Here is a 26,164-nt window from a genome sequence, read left to right as displayed (position 1 = left end):
CACACTGTTTAGGATCTCCTACAAAGACAACGCTTATCTCAGCACAACATCTCACCTTGCCTGTTTCACTCTAACCTTCCCTTCTCCCCCACCTTTCCTTTCCTCCTTTCTTCTTTGTCAAACACATGGCATTTATTGCTGGATCATTTGACATTTTCTCTTGTCTCTTGCTAGACCACACTTCTCTTTCAAGTGGCCATTCAAAGGACAGCTTCTTGGAGAGATCTTGTGCAAATTTACTAAAGTGGATCTATTGTCGTCTATTTTAGAAACCTGACTTCAAAAGGCACATTATTTTGAAAGAGTTTTAGGAAGCAGCATTTTTAAACTATTCTCCATGCGACGCTAGGTCTGTTTACCTTCAGACTAAGAAAATATAAGGTGCCAGAAGGAAAAAAAGTCTGCTCTAAGAAAACAAATCACTTGCAGTTCTATGATGCAAGTGTTTCTCAGTGTGTTTGTGTGTGTGTGTATATATAATGAGCTGAAACACATTAATTAAAATTAAAGTTGTCTCCCCTCTGGCAATGGACAAAGAGATACCTTGTTGGTGGTATTGGTCTTATATCCACTAGGGGCAGAGCAGATGGCAGTCCTAGCTTGATGCCTGGCTTGGTGAGCACAGCTATTTTATGCACAGGGCACATAAAAAATAATCAATCAAATTAAATCAAGACAGCACCGCATGGGAGGAAGAAGACAGAGACCTGCGTGAGTATGTGGTGCACAGATGGGAGAGAAAGAGAAGTAGAGCTGTTTGAGTCTCATGAAGAGGGATGGGACCATGGCGGAGAGGTGTAGCCTGCTGTGGGCGGCCAGCCCTGCTACCTGGCGTCATGCTTAAGTCCCAGCCCAGGATGCCACTGAGGGCCATGTCTGGGTCCATGGCTACACAGCTGCAGGGGACAGTGTTGATGTCCGTGCCTCATAGTAGCCCATGGGGACTTCCTTGGTTGGGCTGCTGCCTGGGACCACATGGATAGCCAGGGGCTGTGCGGAGCTGGCCCCACCTCTCAGCTGCAGCAGCACTCTGAAGAGTAGCACTGTGCCTGGGGTGGGGGTGGGGGTGGGGGACAGAACAGCACAGTGGAGCTGACCCTGGTGGCAGTGGTGTGGGTGAACCAGCCCCAAGGGTGTGAATGTGGGAGAACTGACCTCACCATTTGTCTGTCATGGGGTGATGAGGATGTAGGATTGATGCCCTCCTTTTCCCTTGCCCTTCACTAGTCTGGAAAGCTGGCCCCAGGGTCATGAGAGCTGGTGAGCTGTCCCTGGCCCCCACTGACTGCCGTATTTGGAAGAGTGTGTCCCACACCCTTACTGGACAGCACAGTATAGCTGGCCCTGGTGGCAGGGGTGAGGGTGAGCCGAACTCAAGGACATGAGAACAAGAAAGTTGACCTTACCTTCTGCTGATGGAGGCATGGGGTGGCCTAGCTAGAGAGCTAGCCCTGGTGGTGTGGATAAGGGAGAGCTGTTACACTGAGTTCAGCTACCACCCAGGTCCAGATCCAGGGCTCTGAGTTGGCCCATCCCAAAATCTATATCACCTATAAATGGTTGGGATGTGTGAAAAGGGGCAATCCTGGTGATGCAGAGCTGCAGGATCTCCATGACACAGAGAAACAACAGGATAACTTGGGAGAGTCCCAGTGAGGATCCCATATTGCTGGTCTCACAGAAGCCAGAGATCTCTAATGAGACCAATGTCTCATTGCAACGAACATTTTAAGTGAAAATCTTTGGACAGAGGGAATCTTGTGGGACAACACTGTGACATATTACAATGTCCACAATGAGATGTTTTCTATGCTTTATTTTTCATTTGTTGATATGGGTATTTTTTTTTTGGGGGGAGGGAGGTTTCAAAGGCAAAGGGAAGATATGAAGGCACAGGGAGATGAGCAGGACTAGGGTACATGATGTGAAACTCATACACAGTCAATAAAAAGTTAAAAATATTAAAGTTCTCAGGGTGGTTTATCATGGGATCGATGAACAAAATCTTGTAAAACATGGTCTGTGTAACCGGACTCGTGTGTTAGGGATGAGGATTGAATATTCATTGAGGATTCATTGAATATTCATTGAGGATTCTTATTTTTTAACCGGTCAATGGAAAGCAGAAAGACACTATACAACAGTGTTCTGTGTCCATGAAAGTAAACACTAATTTAAAATCTTTCTGTTTGTTAAACACATATGCATAAACTCCTGCCACATGATTTTTCTTGCTCTCAGCCACTTTTGCACAGGGCTCTGTTCTCTGTCCCTGGAGCCAAGCCAATCGACCATCTAACTCCATGCTGCTGCTCCTGTTTTATAGCAAACTGTTAGATATAAAAAGAGTTTTAAATAGTATTTTGACAGATATTTCAGTATCCAAACTATGCTTTGGATTTCAGTAAGAAATTTAGGATTTGTTATTACTTTTAATTTAGGGAATCAATTAGAAGGTGAACGATCAAGTGTGAAAATACATAGCACAGAAGCCGTAATTCCTTTAAAACAGGTGTCACAGCTCAGTCATGCACAGCAAAGTTGCCTGTGCATTCATGAGGATGTAAGTTCTACTTCCAAAACCCACATAAAAAGCCACATGTAGTGGTAATCTATTGTAGTCCAAGCACAGGGGAGGCAGAGGGGAGAAAATGCCTTTGACTTGCATGCTAGCCATCTTTGGAGAAATTGTGAGTCTCAGAGCCCAGTGGCAGACTTGTCTCAGATTTATTGTACAAAATAATAATAATAATAATAATAATAATAATAAAAGTAAATATTTTTAAAAACACTCAAGATCAATGGCTTTTGAGAAATAATGGCTGAGACTGATGTAGATACCTTTTCATTCACACACATGACCATGCACACGCACAAAACAAATTTAAACACAATTAAAACTAGAATATCGCAGCTATCCATGATGTCACATTCAAGGGGATTTCATTTAAAACATGCCAATTATAGGCTAGGTTCCATTATGTGTGGACCTTTTCAGGGCTTTGAAGTTTCACATTTCAGCAAAGACATGAGACACGGTGTGGTATGTTATAAAAATGCAATGAGAGCACTGCTTTGTAGAGCCAGTTTTCTCCTTCTAATTTTATGTGGGCTGTGAGGATCAAGCTCAGGTCACCAGGCCTAAGCAGCAAGCGCTTTTACATGCTGAGCCGAATGAATTGCTGGCCCTTAAAGAGTGAGGAACTGAGAACTGGAAAGAAAGCAAAAAAAGCATTAGCATTTATCTCAAAGCATGATTGTGCTGAGAGTCCCATGATCCCTTCAGGTAAATCACTTCATTTTAAAATGCTGGAATTGATCACTTAAAGTCTCCACCCAAAGTCACTTCCATCACTCATGTACACTCACCAGGTAGAGCCCACTGACAGCTGGCCACAGGGAACTGGAAGACGTTAGTGCACATGCATTACTAACTTTTCAGCTGGGGAAAATGAGTACCTTAAGTTCAGGGACCAAAAAATGTGGACCAACAGTTTTCAGATATCCCTCCACTGGTTTCTTTCTAGAATATGTTTAATTGTGATCATAAAGGGCCTTTTATGCAAATACAAAACACTAAAGTTTTAGAAGGAAAAAGTCCCAGTCCAGTTAGAACCACATTTTGGTTGTATCACAAGATCTTATCGTCCTTGTAAATATGTATTTTCTAAACATTCTGTAACTTAACATAAATCTACAGAGATGTAATTAGGAATGAAAATAAGTTGCAACACTGCAGACAACAGTGAGTGAGACGGGGGTAACAGCATGGGGAGAGGCCATGTGTCTTGACATGGACCTAAGACTGCCTACTAATTTGCTGAATGTTTGGCTGGGACTATTTTTTGTTTTACTTTTAAGTCATCTGTACCCTAGTTTATCATCCGCCTAAGTTAAGGTAATACATTTGTTAGCTCATAATGAAGATCAAACAGGGCGGAGCATGTAAATGATCTTGCAGAGTAGAGGCATAAAGTAGAAACCATAGTTTTTTCTTCTTTAGACAAGTACGTTTTGATAGTAGTTACATTTTAGTATTAATCATGGAATATTTAAGCATGGATGGATATTCATATGTCCTATCACTATAGGCTTTGATTTAATAGTTCAAAAGTGAAGCAAATATAAAATACTGGGTATTTACAGTTTTGATAATCTTTCCTGATACTCTCAGAACACTCAGAATAGAGAAAGCTAAAAACATGTGGTTATGGAAGGAAAAGAAAGCAATCATGCCAACATGGACGGCACTCTCTTACAAGGTCCCACCCTGACATGAAGAATTATAGACATTGATGACTGCTGAGAACTGAAGAATCAAAATTTGCTCAGGGATGAGCCTCATAGGTGATCCAATCCTAAGAGGTCAGTCCGGAACACTAAATAAAACCAGTAAGTTGTATTTATAAATGTTTATATATAATTGTTATGTATATATATATATGTATATATATGTATACAAATATATACATAACAATAATAATTAAGGAGTAAGGAGCAATGAATTTGAGGAGAAGGGTCATACAAAGAATTGGAGGGAGTGGGGGAATGACATGCATACAATATTCAAATATGAGAGTCACAAAAATAAGGTATTAAAAAGGAGAAATGTTGTCAAGCCATATAAACCTCTCATTGAGGTTAGCTAGTGAAACTGAGATTCTTAATAAAAGAGTGGGGATACAGGAGGGACAAGGAAAGAAAAAAAGTCTAGATTCATGTTTAATAGATACAGGAGTCAAAAAACAAGTAATTGGTAGAGAAATGTAATCAGACATAGGGACAGTAACGGCCAAGCTTGTCCTGGATCAGTAGGGATGGTACCCTGTGGAAAGTTCTGTTAGGCTAGCTACCTGGCAGTATTTAAAGAACAAAAACATTTCAAAGAAACAGTATGTCCATTGTAGAGTAGGCGTGCTGGAATGGAACAGTGGGAGAAACCGACTGGATCAAAGCAGGCATGGAGAAAGTGTTGGGAGCAGCTATTAAGGCTGTAGACATATGCTTCGCGTACATTTTCAAGGTAATAACTACCACATGTAGCTTAAAGAAAATACCACTGTAAGGTTTAGACAGTCTGTTGTGCTAGAAAAGGAGAGGCTGAAGATAAAGGAGCTGAATCATGGCGACCTGGATACTTACCACACCACCAGAAACTCTTTATCTGCAGAACCTCATAACACACCACAGAGGATCAGTACGGTAAATTGCCCCTTGGAAACAAGCCTTGTCAACGATTTATGCGGCCTCTCGTCAGAGCTCCTTGCCTCCCAACCAAGGTAGAAGCTACCATCAGAAACTGGTGAACTCTATTAAGGGAGCTGTTATGAAAGTCGCTATCACGTGCCTCCAGGGAGATTCTGTTCACGATACTCAGGTGGTGATGCAACAGTACAATATAAACTTCTATAAACTCAAAGAATATTGTCCATGTGGAAAATTTAGGCAGCCGTGATGGTAGCACAAACAAAAACAACCAATCAAAGAAGCTCTTCCGTCCTAAGTAGAGGCAGCAGAAAGGAAGGAGATGAAGAGAAAGTGTCTATCGTAGAGGCACGTGTTGAGTCATCACTAAGAACTCCCACGCGTCACGAAGCCAGGTTGTACCATCCCTCATCATTTTATCTAGTTTGAAAGCTGATTGGTTCAGAGTAGTGAACTAGAAGAATGAAAGCTGTCTGGGTGCCTTTACAGCTTACAAGGCAGCGAAGTGATTTTCAAATATTCTAGCAATGTTCTTAATGTTGTAAGGATTTTAATAGGCTGATGAAAATGGACTCCAACAGAAAATTTGGAAAACATGATACTAATGGAAGATACACTATTTGACATGACCAGTGAATTGCTAGCAAAGCTTTACTTGTTGCTTACTGGCCTCATCAAAGAGGCTTAATTTGTCTAAGCACTAAACATCCTTTTCCATAGAAGTTCCCCATTTAAGACAATATCCCAGAGTGTAGGTGCCAGAGCAGTAACTATTAAATGCCCACATGTGGTGTTTTATGGGAAGAATCTGATGCTATTATGTTGCTGTCACATGAATACTTGGCTTTTAAGCCAGGAATACACACTCTCATAATAAATGGCTTTTATGACTTCACATACACACAGTCCTGATGTGCAGAAAGTATAGAGGAAAGATTGCTTATTTTATGCAGGCTTGGCATGGACTCCATCCCCAATTATAGGCAATGAGGGGACCGGATGAAGCCAATGAAAGCGTAGGCTGGGAAATGGAAAAGATAGCACAATGCCTTCACATTATAAAGAGTGTTATTGTTCAAATTGCAACAATATTGTTTTGTTTTCTTCTTCATTTCTTTCCATGATCTTAAATGTTTCTGTCCTCTATAGTGATGCCAAAATGTGAGCTGTCTCACTCATCAGTGGCAACTCTTTAATCTTTCTTTTTTTGGCATAAGCACACAGCCAAGGTAGTCACGGATGATTCATGCATCATTTCATGCTTGGTGGCAGAGTTTTCCTTCTCCCTTGAAAACACCTAAACCTTTAAGAGGAGAGTTGGGAAAAAGTGAAGGTCGGAGACAGATGTTCTCCTGTTGTTTCTGTTGAGGATTTGTATACTTCAGTATTTCCAGATTTGAGCCGTGTGAAACATTTTCTGCAAAATAAGAAGCCAAGCCAAATTCACTGGGTTTCAGATCTGCAGACAAAATTTGAACCAGCTGGATTTTATTGGGAACGTTTGTGTGCAAGAAAACTTAGTGGCAAAAATGAAGCCAGCATTTTCCCAAACTGGAATCGATGTGTCTTTAGGCTATCCATTTCATCTATCTTCTCTTGAGCGAATTTTGAATTTTGAAAGGACCTCACATAAAATGTGCCAGATACTCCTTAGAGTATCTGTTTGGAATATTAGCTAACAAGGATAGACGGTGCAAGCAAACATGCTGCTTGCCTCTCATGGTCAAAATTCGGAGGTAAGAAGAAGTTACAGTTCTTTGTCATCTGATTTCAAGTTGCTCAAAGCATGCCTTCTATGCATATACTTTCAAAAGCAAAAACCAAGTGGCATGCTCACATCGATTTAAATCCACAAACACATACAGCATAACCTGGCAGTAATGGCACATGATGGCAAACTTACTGGGTTTGCAGACGGCAAAGCTCTACCCCACTTTCTAAGTATGTTTAGGTGGGAATTCCTATGTTTATTATAAAAATGTATGCAAATGTAGATTTGAACATACAATAGAAGCAAACGATCATGTTCTATCGCAAAATATTGACAATGATTCTCACAATTTTAAAAGCAAAGCAATGAAAGGTAATCTCATCTTAACCAGAGGAGACTCCCTTTACTCCAAATTTCAGTTCAGTTATCTGAAAGAATAAGTATTTTTACAGAGGAACAGAAAGAAAGGATGTAGTTTTCCTAAAATTTGATCCAGTCTCTGGAAGGAAACAGCTCTTGGCTGTTTGTCCACTGTGAAGCTCCGATTCGGATGACAGCTGCCAGAGACGACAGCGTCTCATCAAGCTGCAAGTGTTACCGTGGCAAACACGGCATACTCAAATCTGCCAGGTTGTATTTTGTGTGTGTAAACATGTAGCATGAGCCAGCTGATAGATGTACATCTCATCCAAGCACAGTTTTACAAGGGAAAGCATATATTCTGTACAATTTTCTGAACATTGACCTGATACTCAAGAGGTGAAAATGTTCTGCTATTTGACTCTCAGTTTTCATTCACTAGAACAGAGAAGTCAAGGAGAATTCTACAAGATCAAAGTCATCCATGCTCCATTGGACGGCTGTGTGCCCACACACAAATGGGCAGTGCTAGTGGGTTATTTGAAAAAAAAAAAAAAGGTGGGGAGGAGCACACTCATGTAATTGGGAGAAGGAACATAGACAAGTTGCAGAAATCCAAGGAAAGTTGGAAGGAAGAAACGGTGGCTGGATACGATCAAATTTAATTGTACAAATGTATGAAATTCTCAAAGAATAAAAGAAGATAGAATTTAAAGGTCTTTTTTCCATGCTTATAACATGGCATTTTTAAAGTGAATGTATCTGGAATGTAGTCACTTTCTCTTTTCTTAACAAAACAATCATAATCAGTATCTCTTCCTGTTGACTTTTAAGATGTTTTTCTCTATATTTGAAATTATAACATAATCACAACATTTCTTCTTTTCCTTTCCTCCTTTAAAACCCTTCTCATGAACCCCTACTTTCTATTTTTCATGGTATGGCCTCTTTTTTTGAATCAGTTGTTGTTACATATAGATCGTTAGGTTTTCTAAGGCCATGATCAAAAGCGAGCTAGGGAGAAAATGGTTTGTTTTCCCTGCACTTCCACATCACAGTCCATCATCAGAGGGCAAAAACTCAAGTCAGAAACCTGAAAGTAGTAACTCAGGCCAAAGCCATGGAGGAGCGAGGCTTAGTAGCTTATCCACTAATGGCTTACTCAGACTACTTTCTTTTTTAAAATTTATTTCTTAATTTATTCTTTTATTTATTACAATTTATTCTCTTTGTATCCCAGCTGTAGCCCCCTCCCTCATTCCCTCCTAATCCCACTTTCCCTTCCTCTTCTCCTTCTATGTCCCTCCCCCAATCCACTGATATGGGAAGTCCTCCTCCCCTTCCCTCTGACCATAGCCTATCAGGTCTCATCAGGACTGGCTGCATTGTCTTCCTCTGTGGCCTGGCAAGGCTCCTCCGTCTTCAGGGGGAGGTGATCAAAGAACCAGCCCCTGAGTTCATGTCAGAGACAGCCCCTATTCCCCTTACTAGGGGACCCACTTGGACATTGAGCTGCCATGGGCTACAACTGTGCAGGGGTTCTAGGTTATCTCCATGCATGGTCCTTAGTTGAAGTATCAGTCTCAGTAAAGACCCCTGGGTCTAGATTTCTTGGTTCTGTTGCTCTCCTTGTGGAACTCCTGTCAGACTACATTTTTTTTCTCTTTTTTTAAAAATTCTTTATTAATTATACTTTATTCACTTTGTATAGCCCCTGTGGTTCCCTCCCTCCTCCAGTCCCATCCCTCTACCCTCTGCATCTTATACCTCCCTGAACCACCTGCCTAGGGGTGCCGGTATTCACCATGATCTGGATTCACCCACACCAATCATCAATCCAGAAAAAGCCTTAAAGACTTGCCCACAGGCTAATTCTATCAAGGTATTTTTTATTTCAGTTAAGATTCTATCTTTAGCCAGAACTAAAAGATACTTCATTCTGATCATTGGAATGATCAGTCAAGAAGAAATTACAATTCTAAACATGTATGCACTGAACTTGGAGTTAAATGATATCACAGATCAAATGGAGCTGACAGACATCTAAAGAATGTTTTACCTAAACATTACATAATGTGCATTCTTTTCAGCAGCCCATCAAAAGTTTTATAAAATAGATCCCTTACTGAGATATTAAAAAAAGTCTCAGGGAAAAAAAACTTGAAGTAACTGTTTCTCCTCTGACCATGATTCAATTAACTCAAAATCAATAGAAAAATATTATTTAGAAGTTACACAAACTCGAGAAGATTAAACAACACTAAAGAGTAATAGATTAAGAAATCCAGAAAGAAAAAAACTAAATTCCTGGAAATAAATGAAAATAAAAAACACAAGATGCTAAAACCTCTAGGACACACTGAAAGTAGTCTCAAGAGGAAAATTTATTACACTAAGTACCTACAATCAAATGGAGCTCAAATAAACACCTGAATGATTTATGCCAAGATTTTAGAAAGATCAGGAAAGATCAGCCAGGCACAGTGAGGCACACCTGTAATCCCAGCACTCAGGGAGGCAGAGACAGTTGGATCTCTATGAGATCGAGGTCAGCCTGATCTACAAGAAAGTCCAGGACAACCAGGGCTACACAGAGAAACCTTGTTTCAAACAACAACAACAACAAAAAAAAGTTTACAAAGATCAATAATAAACCAAACCCCAAATCAGTAGAGAGGAAGACATAAAACCAGGGCAAAATGATCAATAAAATATGGAACAACAGCAACATCAAAATAAGTCAAAGAACCAATGAAATTAAGAGCTAGTTCTATGAAAAGATAAATAAGATTAGCAGACCCTTAGCCAAATTAATTTAAAAAAGAAAGAAAAACCCAAATTAATAAAAGTATAGATTGGTAGGGGAGCATTATATCAGGGACCAAAGAAAATCACAAGAGAATGGAATACTTAGGCTTGAAAACGTATATAACAGATTAAGTTGAAAAGCCTAAAAATTATCAGTAGATTTCTGGATACATCTGAACCATCAAAATTAAGCCAAGAGGAGACAAACAACTTGAACAGATCATAAAACTAAGGATATGGAAACAGTAATTTAAAAATTTTCAGAAAAAGAGAAAAAGCCCAGGATCACATGGCTTGAGAACAGAATTTCAGCAATCTTTCAAAGAACTAAAACCAATGCTTCTCAAATTATTCAGAAATTAGAAGTGAAGGGATCACTTCTAAACATCTTCCATAAAGCTGCAAAAGAGTCCAAAGACAAAGACAGGTAAAGATACAACAAAGAAATAGAATAGACCAATTCATCCCTGGTGAATATCAATGCTTTCATATTGCTCCAATAAACGTGACAAAATCAGAGCAAGCTGAGGAGGAAAAAGTTTATTTCACCGTATGGGTTACTGTCCTTTATGAAAGGAAGTCAGGCCAGGAACCTAGAGACAGGAACTGACCATCGAGGAAATCTGCTTCCTGGCATCTTTCCAGTGGTTCTCTCATCTTGGTGTTCATACAACCCGGGACTGTCTGCCTATGCTAGCTCCACACAGAGAGGACTGGGCCCTCTGGCATCAAGCCTCAGTCAAGTCAATGCTCCACAGGCTTGCATCCGATCTGGTGGAAGCATCTTCTCCTTTAAGTTCCCCTCTTCCCAAATGGTTCTAGTTTGTGTCAAAGTGACAAAACTAACCATCATAGTCACCTACACCAATCATGTTGACTTTATTTTGAGACTCAGGGATGGTTTGACTTAAACAAATCAATAAATGTATAGTAAAGACTGCATATGAAGTAAAAACTCACAGGCAGCATTACCCTAAATGGAGAAAATCTAGAAGTAATTCCATTAAAATCAGAAATAAGACAGAGCTGCCCTCCCTTCCCACCCCTTTTCAATATAGTACTTGGAACACCACCTAGAGGCCTAAGACAAAAATTTAAAAAGTAATTGACACTTTTTAGATAGTTTAAGAAAATAAAAAGCTGTCCCTGGTGACAATATTTGGAAGATGGATGCAAAAAAAAATTTTTCAGCCTATGAGGCCAGCTTGGGATTTTCTAAAGAAGATTTAGTGTTCCTTGTCTCAGAAAAAAAAAACCCTTAACATTATAGAAGATAATTTTGTACACAATAATGTATGTCTGTTTATCCCTAGTTGAACACATGACCTACCTTTGCTTAACTGTAACACTGTATTTAAGAAGCCACTTAGGTTTTGCCAAAAATATTGACTTCCTATAATATTATTATGACAGTGCCAAGCCTAGGATTCTGTGGCTTTCCATCTTTCTCAAGTTTACAGAGTCACTGTTCACTGAGTTCCAGATACTGCCCATGAGTTAACTATGTAATTTTTGTGATAAGGTTTTGTGGTAGAGATGATGAAGATTGTGGCCATTGCAGACATTTTGGTGTTGTGTTGCCTTTACAAAGCCACACTGTGCACTAGAGTCTATTAATTTCCAAAAATGACATTCAAACATGAAGGTTGTTTGTGTTGATAGTGGTTTTTAATCCACATGTAAGAGTTGGCCTGAAAAGAAAGAAAGTAGAAGAAGGGTCTCTGTTTCTATTTTAGGTTTAAAAGCTAATAAAAGTCAAAAACACTGGTTTTCTCCCGAGATCCAAGCCCAAAGAAACATTTGGATTTCTAAGTCTATAAATTAAAATACATAAATGGCAAAACTTACAGAATTTACCATGGTTATACGTTTTTACATCAATTTGTAACTGAACTCATTTTAAAGAAATGGTTTGTTTGTTTTTATTATTCTTTTTATTGCTAACTTAAAATACACATGCTTGATCTCTTAAAAAAAATCATAAAAGCCTTTTCAAATAATGAAAAACAAGATCCTAGAGGACTAATCACAGAGTTCTAAAGGGAAAAACATAAATTTATAAGTGAGTGTCTATGAATTTGATAACCTACAAATTCACAATGGAGCTGCTTTAATCTAGAAGATACAACATATTTGAATGCTTAGAGATTACGTAATAAATATGAATATAGACTAGTGAAAGTCTGTTGAATGTCCCTTGAAAACCAGAAGACTATTTTAGCACCTGGACTGAATTTGAAGGAAACTAAACTTGAATTAAAGTTTTGTGTAGACACCAAGAAAAAGTCAGTGGTTTTGGCTAGTTCAAATGGTTTATTTAAAGACAGAACTTAACATAAAGTTCCTGGAACACTGCCTTATGATTTGGCTATAAGAAATAAGTCGTGTGTGTGTGTGTGTGTGTGTGTGGTTGTGTACGAATATGTATGTGAGAGAGGGAGGGAGAAAGAGACAGACGGAATTGCAATGGGAATGTCTTTCACAGTTCACTTTGCTCATTATTTTATTTATAGTGTCTAATTCTCCTTCTCAGCCAAGCAGTGATTTCATGACACTAAGAATTAATAAGTATTTTAAAAGATGAGCTTGAGCTCTCATTAACTCATCTTCACAGTTTTTAAATTATCTTCCTTAAAATGAACATATTTTTATGCAGTACAGAAAAATACGCAATGATGTGTTACACGCCATCTCATAACCATGGGTGGGTTTCAAAGACTGTCTATGCATGTACTGACTGATGGAGTGAGCTTCTAGATCCAGACCTTCCCTGGGAAAGAGTCAGACAAACACTGTCAGGAAAGAGTAAATCATATATCCATTGAATGCACACAAACATGATAAATAAAACTTTTACTAGCATCTTGATATCTATGGGGAGTCATGAATAGACAGATGAAATGGGGCTATAAAATGAAATTAAATGCTAGAGCATGAAATGGCCAGAAAGGTCATTTTCTTAAGACTATGTCTCTCCTTAATATATAAGCACACAGTATTTCATGAAAGTCAGCTGGATGTAGAAATCTACTGGAAACAATCTTCCATCTTTATATGTTTGGGTGGATATAGTCAAAACGTAGGCAGCTTAGGTGACGTACACATTTAAGAACAAAAGCATGTTGGGATAGTGGTTTATTTGCAGTGCTGACATGAGTCCAAGTATTGGCTTGACATAGACACTTACTCTTCAGAACTTAGAAAGGTAGATCAGCATGAAAGAACAGTGTTAGGAAATAAATACAGTGTTTGCATTACAGTGAAGCGCTACAGCCTGCATTTAAATTCTGATTCTTTTGTTTCAACATTTGAATTGAAAAAAATTTGGCTTAAGACAAAACATTAAAGATCAAGGCTCTTAATTAGAAGAATTCAAACAAGGGAAAAAATTGATTGCATTCAAAGACAATGCTGCCACCAATGATGAATATATACTGTTTTGTTTCCTCTTCTGTGTAGCTTTATTGATTCACTATTTTCGTTTTCTGTTTAGAATGACTACTGTGTAGCCATCGTTGTTTGGGAGGATTAGGTAAAATGTGCTGCGTGAGATGCTGTGTGGACTAGCTCTTGGCAGTCTTGCCTATTCCCACACAAAAGTACATAGAGAAGGAGGCTCTTGGACCTGACACTGGCAACTGAATTTTCCACATGTGGGTAAGAGCAGTGGCTTCCAAATTTAGCTACAATTAGAGTCATTTGGTGGGGAAGGTGGCTTTAGATAGGGAATTGTGTAGATTTCTGGGGTTGATTCAAGTTTGAGAACCAAAAATTCAATGTCAATTAATTTCCTTTGGCTTGGAATTAGGGTCTTCATTGATAACAGCATAATGATTACAAATAAAATTGAAGGAACCAAGTAGTTTTTGTGAACAATTAATAAACAATCTTGAAAATGCATATAGTCTTTGTAAGATATGAAAAAAATAACACCAGAAGCCCAACTAATGGGCTAGTTTTAAATTCAAACCCCAAATGATAGTTGTTAAAGTAGTGTATTTAGAAGGCACGAGTTACTTACTATATGATGATCACCCGATACACAGAATTTATTCTCAGGATGGCATACAGGGTGTCTGGTAGGCTCCCCTGGGATAGCTTCAGGACACGCCTCTTGTGTTATAGAACAAGGTCATGCCACACACCAAGCCTGCTTGCCATTTGAAATATATCTGCTGGATATCATCAGAACAGTTAGTTGCCTGATTCTAGGAAAAAAGAGTGTAGTAATGCGCCAGGGCTCACTATTCATGGACATCTTCCACACACCAGAGAGGTGGCTCTAGAGAGCAATGTGAAGGAGAAGCCCTCATTGCCGACAGTGTATGCGTGGTATTCAGTTTTGCTCTGTTTTGAAAGAGAAGTGGCTACAAATAAGACTCAAAGTCAGTGGTTGACTTCTAGGTCAATGAGATGAAGGGAGCAAGAATGGAAATTTGTAAATATAGAAGAGAGGGGAGAGTGGCACATGGAAGGACCATGCTAGGGGTAAAATGAGTGCAGATTTTTATGGGAGACACACAGAGTGCCCTCAGACCAACGTGGAGTTTATGGCTTATACAATGTAATTCTCCAGGCTCTCTTTTCCACCTCCCTATGTCCATGCAATGAAATGCATTGCGATAGCAGGAAGGATTGGAGTTATTGCTGGGTATGACAAATGGGTTTTCTTTCCCTAAGACTGGCCAAGGTCCTTCTAATGATGAGTGGCAAGTCTTCCATCTACAGAGACCTGTAGATAGTCCCTACTTTGGCAGGTTGGCACTAAACTGATTGCTCTGTCTCAAAGGAGTCGGGGATACCTTGCAGCTGAAATTTATATTTACTTTGGATACGGAGTACAGGTTCTTCTTTCCTCTTTACAATCAGAACACTTCCTAGAGAACACTAGTTGTGTCTTCATTGAGCAGCAACCTGACAGTGCTTTGCCTTGTATCCATGCCTTTGCCTCCTTCTCTCTCCAGTAAAATTTGTCTTATGTGATCAAATGTGAACATGAAACAAGTTTGCTATCTATTGTGATAAAGGCCATGACCCAAACAAATTTGGGAAAGAAAGAGCTGTTGGACTTATATGCCTCTACTAAAGTTTGTCTCTGAGAGAAGTCAGGACAGGAACTCAAGCAGGAGCACGGGAATAAGCCATAACAAAAGCTTTTCACCGGCTTGTTTCTCATGGCTTCTCAGCTTGCTTCTTTATACAACCCACGACCAACTGCTCAGAGGGTTGCCACAGTCGCGTCAACCTGCCCATCAATCACTAATCAAGTAGTCCGTGGCAGCTCAGTCTGCAAGTGGGTTCCCTAGTAATGGGAACAGGGACTGTCTCTGACATGAACTCAGTAGCTGGCTCTTTGATCACCTCCCCCTGAGGGGAAAGCAGCCTTATCAGGCCACAGAGGAAGACAATGCAGCCAGTCCTGATGAGACCTGATAGGCTAGGGTCAGATGGAAGGGGAGGAGGACCGCCCCTATCAGTGGAATTGGGGAGGGACATGGGAGGAGATGAGGGAGAAAGGGTGGGATTGGGAGGGGGCTATAGCTAGGATACAAAGTGAATAAACTGTAATTAAAAAATAAACACTTAAAAAAAAAACAAAAAGAAACAAGCAAAACAAAATAAAGAAAATGCTTCACAGACTTGCCTATAGGCCGATGTGATAGAGGCATTTTCTCAACTGAGGTTTCCAGAGGACTCTGGCTTATGTTAAGTTGACAAAAACTAACCAGGACAGGGCTCCATTCAACATTTGTACGTGCACATATTTAAGAGTTCCAGAAATCATGATCCGTACAGAAAAGAGGGGCAGAATTCCAAGGATAAATGCTTTGCTTTTTTTCTCCTATGATATAGTCTCATGATATATTTGCAAAGCATTGCAGAGAGATTCAAAAGGAGAAAGCTTTAGTTCAACAAATTAGAAGAAAACTACATATGACACGTTTGCACAGACCATTGGCTTCTGCTGTTCTTCAAAAGTGGTCTCAGATAGACTACTATCCACATTCCATTGCTCTATGCTTTGTCTTCTTCTAAATGTGATAGACATCTTCAGATATGAATTTGTGCTTCTCAGCATAATGATCAATAAATTGGATCAATATTAGGGAGAAATTGCTTTATATATTTTGATATGATATAGTGGCAGAGATTGTCTAGAAATATGCCGAATTCATTTTTCTTTCTAACAGGTACAGAAGTGAACTGTGTTCCCCAGCTTCCCTCACAGGTAAGTCAAAGTGGATGTGATGTGTAAGACAGTTAGGACTGACCCATCAAAGTTTCTACAGCAAATTTTGCATTCTTTATTAACATGGATGTGTTGGATGGGTCTCATGGACTGAGTCTGGATAGACTCTGAGTCTATGGACTCAGAAGAGAATTCACCCAGGAGAACATGGAATCACTAAATAGCTCTCTGACAACTGAATTTTAATAATCTTCAATTCCCATCCCAACTGCTTATGTTGGTGAGGAATTAAATCTTGTATCACTCTAAGACATTTGATGTCATTAGTCAAAGGAGCTAGTCCTATAGATACCTGTATAAAAATGTGTGTGTTGAAGTGTGGTGTTGCCAGTGTATAAAACTGACATACACAGGAACAGGCAGCAGTCAGGTAGCTGGGAAATGCCTGTTGGAGTCTGGAAAGGAAGCTAGACTTCATGTTCTACAGAGGCCAGTAATCCTGTACAACAGAAAAGGAGATCAAACATCCAAACAAGCCATAGTTCAGATGAGGTGGTTTTACTAAACAGCATAAACAACATCAGAAACTGATTATTCTACACTAGCATTGTGTAAAGTTTTCCAATGAGAATGGCTGCTGACTTGAAGTGGGAACGCATTAGTTTTTCAGACAGAGATGAGAGGGATTAAAATGTGAGCTAGTGCTGAAAAAAGTTAGCTGTAGGTCCCCCAAGGGTAAGAGGTAAGATCCAGCAGGCTCACATCCTTTCAACTACAAAAGCCCAGTCAAAATGACAGGGCTACATGGCTGAGGATTTAGGGTAACCTTTCCACTCAAGCCTACTGTTTAGACTATCTTAAATCATAAATAAGAAAGTTCTGGATGTAAGGAAGTCATAAATAAAGCAGATGTAGGAACGCAATTTAAATAAAATAACTTTTTTAAAAAATATATGTTGGCAGATGAAGCTAACTAAAAGCAGATTAGAAAATTAATAAATGCTTAAGAGATTATATTCCCAAAGGAACTACTAGTTGGGTTGTAAAACAACGATAACAACAAAAACCAAAACCATGTGATTTTCAAATTTTACCTTATCCCTCAAAATGAATAAACTGAATCTGGCCTGTGTGCCCTCCACAGTCATCAAAGAAGGATTACTACTCCAAACAACTAAGATAGGGATCTAGTAAAACGCCAGGCCAAGAAGAACCTTGTAGAAGACCAAATGGAAGAAAGGTGAGGTTGTTCTCTATAGATTCATGATCTATGGTGTGAGTTAGTGAATCTACACTGCAATGAGGTTCCTATAGCTGGTTCTCATTATTGTATACTAGGTAATGACTTCTCTCTCTCTTTCTCTGTCTGTGTGTGTGTGCTGGTGTTTGATGTTTGGGGTAAATTGGATCTCAGTGAACGGTCTTTTTATTTCAGTTTTTTTTTTTTTTCCTTATTCTAAGGCATGACATCTGGATGGATTGCCTATCATAAAATCACCTTCAAGCTAGTGGTAGGATGGAAATTGAGAAAATTTTGAGATGTGTTCTTAGGAAAGGGATAAATATCTTCTATGTGTGTTCTCAAGAGTGAGCTTGTGTTTGTTAAAGGTTAAACAAACAATAGCGACTGTGTGGGTGTTGGTTGATAATCCTAGTGTTCTTCCTTCCGGTGCAAGCTTAGACTACAACGCCCAGCCTTTGGGAAGGTAGGTACAGTCACGTGAGTGTTGTCTGGTGTGTATAAGAGACATGCACTGCTGTCACTCTCAGACAATCAACACTCCGGTGTGGTTAGCCTATATACTAAACATCCTTTCTCCGTTCCGAGGCTAAGTGACAAGGACCTTCAGACCTTTCGCTAAATCAGATGTACCTATTGGAAAGTGCCAGTCTTTTTTAGGTGGCCATTTTAAACGCTGATGCATTTTACGTTGCAGTGAAGAGAACACATCCTGTGTGAAGCTTCTGTTGCTCGTTATACCACCTGGCACGGAGCTGATATGTAGGAGAATACAGACTTGCATTAGCAGAATTAGTAGAGACCCATATCTGAGCTTTATAAACCGTATAATTGGATAAGCCTACAAGACAAACGTTGGAAAATTATCAGAAGAATACAAATCAAGGTATGGAAGGACAGAGTACTGCAATTTAAAAAAAAAAAAAAACTAACCAAAAAAAGTAAACTCTTCTTGAAGTTGGCTTGAAGTCTAAAGATGTCTGAAGATGATTAGAATTTCTTCAGTGTTGGTACGGATGTGGTGGATAACCAAGGGAAAAGCAGGCCACTTTATGCACTGATCTATGCTCAGACACCACACTCCGGTGCATGGATCAGTGTGTAAGAAGGAAAGGAACTGAAACAATGAACATAGGCAACTTCTTTGGATGGGATGGGAGTAAGGCTAAGGGCTCCAAGCAGGGATAACTGGCTCTGGAAAATGCCCATCACTGGCAAAGGGGGAATGGTAGCAGGCAGAAACACACAGGAGGTGAGGCCCTAAGCTCCTCTGTCCTGTGAGCTGTTTTACAAAACAGTCTGATAATCTCAAGACAGTGATTTCAGCACGTAAGCCTAAATAAGCCCAGGGCCTAAATTTCCATTTTCTTTCCCCTAAATTAAAGGTTAACTTTAAAAACTATATTTCCATCTGATTACTAGAGGTTGACCAGCAGATTTGATAAAACCCAAGTGGAGAGAAAAATAAATCAAAGGAAATCTCTACTTCAGGGGCAGGCCAGTTTACCTCCTAAATTTTAAAATCAATAAACCCTGGTGAGCCCCTCTTGGCTCTCCACATCCTTGTTTTGTTTGCTTCCACAGTCACCTCAAGATTGCCATGTGACTTCTCACGTGACTCACCTTGTTCGCTGGCATATTCACACATATGACAGGAGGAGATACTTGAAAGATACCTGTACATCTGGTCTTAGTCACTAGGAATTCTGCCGCATGTAAGAGTCCACTCTGTATTGCCAAAGAAGACCCCAAAGGAGAATTAGGCTGCACCAGCCAACTGTGCATGCTAAATACCAACCTGGTCAATCCAGCCTCGGTAGAGCGGCCAGGTCTGAGTCCGACGCAAGAGCGAATCCAGACAAAAGTGTCGGTAGGATGCACTCAAAGCCAGTGGCTAAAACTGTACAGCTAAGTGGATCATCGGTTAATGATTTTAAGAGAATGTTTGGAGCTGGTTTGTTGGTACATAACAATGAACAATTGATATGTTCAGCATGTAAATGAAACCTTTTATGCTTTTATTACTAAAATCAATAAATTATTATCACTATAGCAGCCTATCAGTTTAAAAAGTGTATCACTTTCTGATAAACAGGGAAAAAAGGTAAAATAGAACATAACCAGACTAAAGAATGCAAATTGTCTTCATGACTATTTTTGGTGGAGATTGGCTAAATAACCTTTTTTTTTTCTTTGTATTGTGGAAAACAAGATAGACATGTAGGTAGGTAGATACATAGACAATCTTCTGATTGGATAACTTACTGAAACATGATTTTCTATGAAGCATGTGCTGGAAAACGAGGCACAGAGGTTCTTCGTTCTGTGTGGTACCCCTGCAAGCACAGGGCACTTGAAGGACTGTCCCAAAGATTCCCAGGTAGGCAGCCCTGCAGCTGTCACTTCCGGAGCAGGTAAGGTCTCGCTTGCCCAGCGTGCTAATGCAAGTCTCATCTTCCTGGCACCTTCCAGTCAGGTGGGGCCAGCATTCCGTCTGGAACCTTCTGTAGCGGGTCCTAGAAGAAAGAGTGAAAAACTGGAGTTAGCCTGTTTCTGCTTGCCGAGTGTGTGCCCCGCTTGGCAAAGGCTCTTTTTCTATGTGTCTGTCCCATATGTGTGTTTCATCATCCCCCATAAACACCTTTCTTTAAAGATTTCTGTCTACAGTGCTTGGGGTTTCTTGGCTGCTACCTGTTGAACTCAAGATTTTCCCTGACTTTTAATTTTTTTTTAACTGTCTGAGAAAACAGATTTGATCCAGACCACTAGACTGAATCATTTTCCTTCCCCAAAACCCTTTTAATCTGAGAATGACTCATTACTGTATATGGTATACATTTTCTTATTAACTGTCTTCTTTGACAGAATAAACAAGCAGGACAGACATTAATTACTAACTGATGCCCCGATAGGCACTTGATTTGTGTATGCTGAATGAGCAAATAACAACTAGCTTGACTGAGCAACTAGCTTTTCTTTCCTCCATGGCTGTACTGGCTGGTCTCGTGCATCAACTCGACACAAGCTAGACTCACCAGAGACAAAGGAACCTCAGTTGAGGAAATGCCTCCAAAGAATCCAGCCAGAAGGCATTTTCTCAATTAGTGATCAATGCGGGGGAGGGCTCAGCCCATGGTAGGTGGTGTCATCTCTGGGCTGGTGGTCCTGAGTTCTATAAGAAATCAGGCTGAGCAAGCCATGGACAGTAAGCCAGTAAGCAGCACCCCTCGAGGCCTCTGCATCAGCTCTGCTTCCAAGTTCCTGCCCTGTTTGGATTCTTTTCCTGTCTTCCTTTGGTGACAAACTGCAATACGGAAGTATCAGTTGAATAACCCCCCTTTTTTTTTTCCCAACTTGTTTTTTGGTCATAGTGTTTACTTGCAGCAATAGAAACCCTGAGACAATAGCAGACAATGGGAAGATGGGAAAAGGGAGAAGGACATTGGTGATGTCATGGGCAGACAAGCGTGCAGGGGATGTCCAGGCCACACTCAGACCACCCTGTTCTTCCTCATCCACAGCTTGAGAAAGAAAGCATTGATTCTGGAGTTTGAAGAGCTGCTTTGCCAAAATTAACAGGCTTTTTCAGCACAACAGTTCAGCTCAGCTGTAGTGGTTCAGCCCGTGAACCCAGTACTCAGGGGGCTCAGGCAGGAGGATGGTGAATTTAAAGTCAGCCTGGTATACAGAGAACAATCTTATCTAAAATAAACCAAACCAAACAACAACAAAGATTCTGTAATAACACCCGTGGGAAAAAGTTGATTGTAGACCGAGATAGGAGAAAGGCAATGTCAAAAAGCCTAACAAACGGTTCAAACCATAAGACCCACATAGTGGAAGAAGAGAACCAGCTTGTGGACATTGTTGTCTGTATGCATGTGGGCGGGCGTGAGTGCGTACGTATGTGTGTGTGTGTGTGTGTTTGTGTGTTCGTGCACACACACAACAAATATTATCTCTAAGAAGAAGATACACAGGTCATCACAGTTCAACATAGTGGGGTTTTTATTATTACTATTATTATTCTAAAATCCTGCTCTGCAGTTTACATTTGAATTTCAAAAGGGATACCACACATGCACCACAGATTCCGAATGTGAATTGTCTGGCTTTATTTACACCATTTCCGATGATGGTGGGAACTCCAGTAATGGAAGGAGATCAAATGTTAAGGTTGGACTATAATGAATAAGGTGCCGAAATAAGAAAGCAAGGTATGTGTGTTTTTACTCACCTGCATACTTCATCATTTCGGCAAGTGTGAATTACACTGAGGCAAGTGGGGGGCGGAACTGCATTCAGTGCACACGGCTTGCTGTGAAGAGTTTCTCTGGACTGCTGACAGGGTATATCAGATTGAGCACAGTCACAAAAGGCCAACATCTGGGCAGTGTTAAAAGGCACGTTTTGATAGAAGAACCGTATGGCTGCTTGGCAGTGTTTCACATCGCACAGATTTCCATTTGCTGAGCATGCTTTAAGGTAAAGGGCCAACTGTGCATTACAAACCACATCCCCTACACATGCCTCTGTCACTTCCAAACAAGACTGCATCTGTTTGAATCCTGAAAGCAATGAAATGCCCAGGTCATAGAGAAATAAGCCTAAGATTGTACGTGTAGAACCTGTAAACCAAACTATGATAATTCTACAGGCTGAGTACAAAAGCGTACCAGGGCCTACGATTTCTTTAAAGGCTTGATGGCCCCGTGTTTGAATCATCTTTCATTAATACTATATGCATATTGTGATCCAGACGGGTGGGAAATGGATCGGACCAAAGTGGAGCTTTGAGGGGGGAGACATCCCTGACTTAAACTTTCTCAAAATCAAGCATTAAATCTTCAGAAAAAGAAATGAACTATGTAACTATTGTGAAGTCACTGTCTCCAGTCAAAAATCATTCTAGCTCTGTCACAGTGAATTGGGGGAGGGGCGTTGGATAGGAAATTCTTAACAAAGGTGCTACACAGTTATCGCTGCCTATGAAGATGCTCATGTTCTGATGGAAATATATATATATATATATATATATATATATATATATATATATATATATATATAAACATACATGGCTACTGCCTCTGCCATCACTACAGGCACACACAAAACAGTTGACTTCAAATCCTTTAGCTTGTATGATTAAAACATCCTTAGAATTTACCCAACCTTTGCTTTTAGTAGAGAATTATTTCTTAAAATCATAAAAGAATTTTTTAAAATAATAAAGGAATCATTTCATAAATAGAAAATGGAAGGGCAAAGTAGTTGTCTTCGTAATCATTGTTGGAAAGAAGGTCACAGTCTTGCTGTAATTTTTAAGTGCAAATCTTAAATTACACAAGTTACTTTATATTGGCATATCATTAAGAGTCTTCATAACAACATTTAAATCATAACATCCAGTTTTTATAATGTAGGTAAAAATAATAGTTTATATACATTACCATGATATAAAGGAGTAGTTAGATTCCCTCTGTACTTATTTTCCTTTTTCATCTTATTTAGAAAGAAAACATTTTAACTCTCTCACTATTAAACCATTTTCTAAATTTTCTAGAAGCTTTGATCCGCTTGCATCAACAGCTTCGAAATTTGACATCGTCTGACCCTGCTACCATTCTGGCCTAAGACAACATAAACATTTTCGGTGACCTAGACTTGTCCAATAGACTTATATTTTATAAATGGGTGATTTCTTCTTCTCAATTTGTCCTTTCTGTTTGTCCAAATCTCATGTCTATACATCATACATGAAATCACACTTAAAGTTCACACTTAGTGCTTAAGGTCATCATTTGGATATCTAGTAAACACTGCAGACACATTGGATCCAGATCTGTTCTCGGTCCTAAAGCCTTTTCTTCCAGTAACTACCCATGTTAATGAAATGAATGGCAATGGTATCATTGGAATTAATGACTCCAAATAAAGAAAAAAGAAAAGAGAAAACAAAGAAAAACAAAACAAAACACTTTAGGATCAACTTCAAGTCTTGTTCATTCATGCATTCTCCTGTGATTCATGAATACAAACACATATTTAGAATATAACATTTGTTTATATAGGTCCATCATCCAACATGTTTTTCTGTGCAATCATTCATGTCTCATAATAGTTGTGAGTACCGTCGAGCGAGGGCTCATGTTTATTGGCGTGTTTCCAGGTTCTGGGTTTACCCAGCAGGTTATTGACTTACCTGGGCCATCACTCATGTCTAGAGATCCTCAAGAGGAGGATTAAGGATCAGCCTCTTGCCTTAATAGGAGAGAATTCTGCAAGCCCACACTGCTCTGTGCAAGCAACTAAGTTCTTGCAGCAATTGCACTGCATTTCAGCTCCTCCGTTAAATCCCATGTTCCTTTCCATGGCCTTTCCTGCTAAGCCTTTGTCTCAGAGCACGCTGTGAACGCAAATCTGTCTCACAGTCTGTTTCTCAGAAAGGTGGCATGAGAAACTCCTTACTTGAGACTAGAAGACCCTAGAGAGCCTTGTTTTTGTTTGTTTTCATTGCTCCTTTTTCTCAGGGGTTTAGATGTTATCGTGGGGAGGTAGAGGCTCTCTAAATAAATGACTGTCTCCTGCCATGCTTTATGTTCCTCCCGCCCCTCTCTCTTTTCTTTCCTTTTCTAAAAAGAGTCTACCATGTAGCTTTGGCTCTCCTGGAACTCAGTATCTAGACCAGGCTGGCCTCAAACTCACAGAAATTCACCTGCCTCTGCTTTGTGCATCAGGGGATTAAAGGCATGTGCTATTATAGTTGGTTGTTTCTTTAATTTTAAAATTTCCCTAAAATATAGAAATCTTCTTCAATAAAGGACTTCTTTCTTTCTTTTGCTTCCTAGACTTAGCACATTGTAAATGTTTCTTAAGTATTTGCTCAATGAATAAATGAGGAAGTAAAACTGACAACGTGCCAAAATATTAAATTCACATTGCTTCATTTTGCCGTGTACCATTTGTCCATCATCATGGCATGAAGATGTACAGATATTAAATTTCCAAGAGAAACTTAATAATAATATTCAAAGTAGAAATGACAAATAGAATCAGAAATTAAATATTCTTTAGTTAACTTTCTTTATGTTTAATGTTCCTAAATTCTTCCTTTAAATACCAACCTGAAGCAATGTCCTTGGACCCATCTCTGTTGCCTTGCTTGAAGGTGGGAATTTGATTGACTTGAGTATCTTGTACACAAGTGTCTTCAAACAAGCTTTTCCAAATCCGAATGCAGTCTCCTTCTAAAGGGAATCCGCACCGACAGTCCCACAAAACCGTGCCTCTGAGGCTCTGTCTCAGGCCCACACACAACAGTCTGCCGCTGAGACTGCGGCACTGCGTTCTTTCTGTGCTGCAGGCTTTCGTAAAACTCTCGTGGAGCCGAGCGCAGCGCTCAGATTCCTGGCAGGCCTCTGCCGCCGCGACACAGTCATTCTTTCTTTTAGCCACTAAAGATGTGTCTTTTCTCTGGAGCCACGATGTGACATTTGATCGTGGCACCCACTCGGAGGGCGGTGGTGACTCCTCTGCGAATAGATTGAAAGAATGGTTTAAGAACAAGCCCGTTTACTCTTTACGCATTCACAAACTCTCTTCTGTACTTTAAAGAATTGGGTCCAATTTCAAAAATATTGGAAAATTGTTTCAAGGGATCTGTCTTAAATGACCTGTAACTTAGAAAAGTTGAGACAGTGAGTTTCCATTGCAGATTGTGTATACACCATTCAATTGTGTATAACATTAGTACTGACTTTTTCTTGGAGATACTTGGTCTTCATTAACTTTTGTCTTCCTTACATTCTGATAATTGATACAAGTTGTAATTAACTTAAGTATGTACATTTAAGACATTATTCCCCATATATACTTTTATGAACTTCATTTTCTTCTGGAAATGTGTCTTTACCAAAGGGCTTCTCTGATGTTTTCCTTATTTCTCTTCTTATACAATTTTAGGTGTTTTTTTCTCCCTAATTCTCTTAGCTCCTCATAAAGCTTTAATTCCATATTAAATTGCATTTAATTCCACTTTTCATCTGTCTACACACATGACCATGAAGTTAGACAGGGTAAATTTAAAATATATGCATATTTATAATGTATATTTTGCTTTTACATATAATAAAAGAAAGTATTTTTTACCATTCTAACATAGCAATTTTGACCCTTTGGAGACTATTTTACTCTACCTAGAGCCAATAACCCATATTATGTTTATGCAAGATAAACTACAAAAGCTCACCCATGACATAGAAACAGGGTCAACTTTATATCAATCATAAAAATTCACATTTTCACTTATCCCATGATGAATTTTGTAGATATAATTCTATTTAAACCAGTAACTGAAGCAAATATTACCTGTCTTATTGATGCATTTTTTTCCAAAAAGTTTGTTTATTGTACAGTGAAGGTCATCGATACAAAGACACTGTTTAAACTGGACATTTTTTTCCACCAAAGACTGGATACTCAGGTTACAAAGTGATGAATTATTTATCTTGCAGGAGTCACCTGGATTTTAATCACATATAACACTGAAATATTAATCTGAATATACATTTGTAGTTCTTCTTCCTAAAGTGTTTTTTTAATATACCAACCCAAAAAATTAGTAAGTTTAGCAAGATTATCTTGTTTTGCT

General features: G+C 39.4%; 1 protein-coding gene across 1 annotated transcript in view; it reads right to left on the bottom strand.

Annotated features, from left to right (window-relative positions):
• Positions 1 to 26,164, bottom strand: part of Gfral (GDNF family receptor alpha like) — a 47,085-nt gene that overhangs the window by 6,828 nt on the left and 14,093 nt on the right. The window contains exons 3-6 of the mRNA XM_060386170.1: positions 25,882 to 26,034; positions 24,639 to 25,046; positions 21,752 to 22,082; positions 19,780 to 20,030 (exon numbers count right to left, since the gene is read on the bottom strand). Of these exons, the coding sequence (XP_060242153.1) occupies positions 19,780 to 20,030; positions 21,752 to 22,082; positions 24,639 to 25,046; positions 25,882 to 26,034 (1,143 nt within the window). The remainder of the gene's footprint in view (positions 1 to 19,779; positions 20,031 to 21,751; positions 22,083 to 24,638; positions 25,047 to 25,881; positions 26,035 to 26,164) is intronic.

The sequence above is a fragment of the Meriones unguiculatus genome, chromosome 6 (assembly GCF_030254825.1).
Source record: "Meriones unguiculatus strain TT.TT164.6M chromosome 6, Bangor_MerUng_6.1, whole genome shotgun sequence".
NCBI lineage: Eukaryota > Metazoa > Chordata > Mammalia > Rodentia > Muridae > Meriones > Meriones unguiculatus.
Note: the sequence above shows the minus strand (reverse complement) of the source record. Positions and strands in the feature narration are given on the sequence as shown.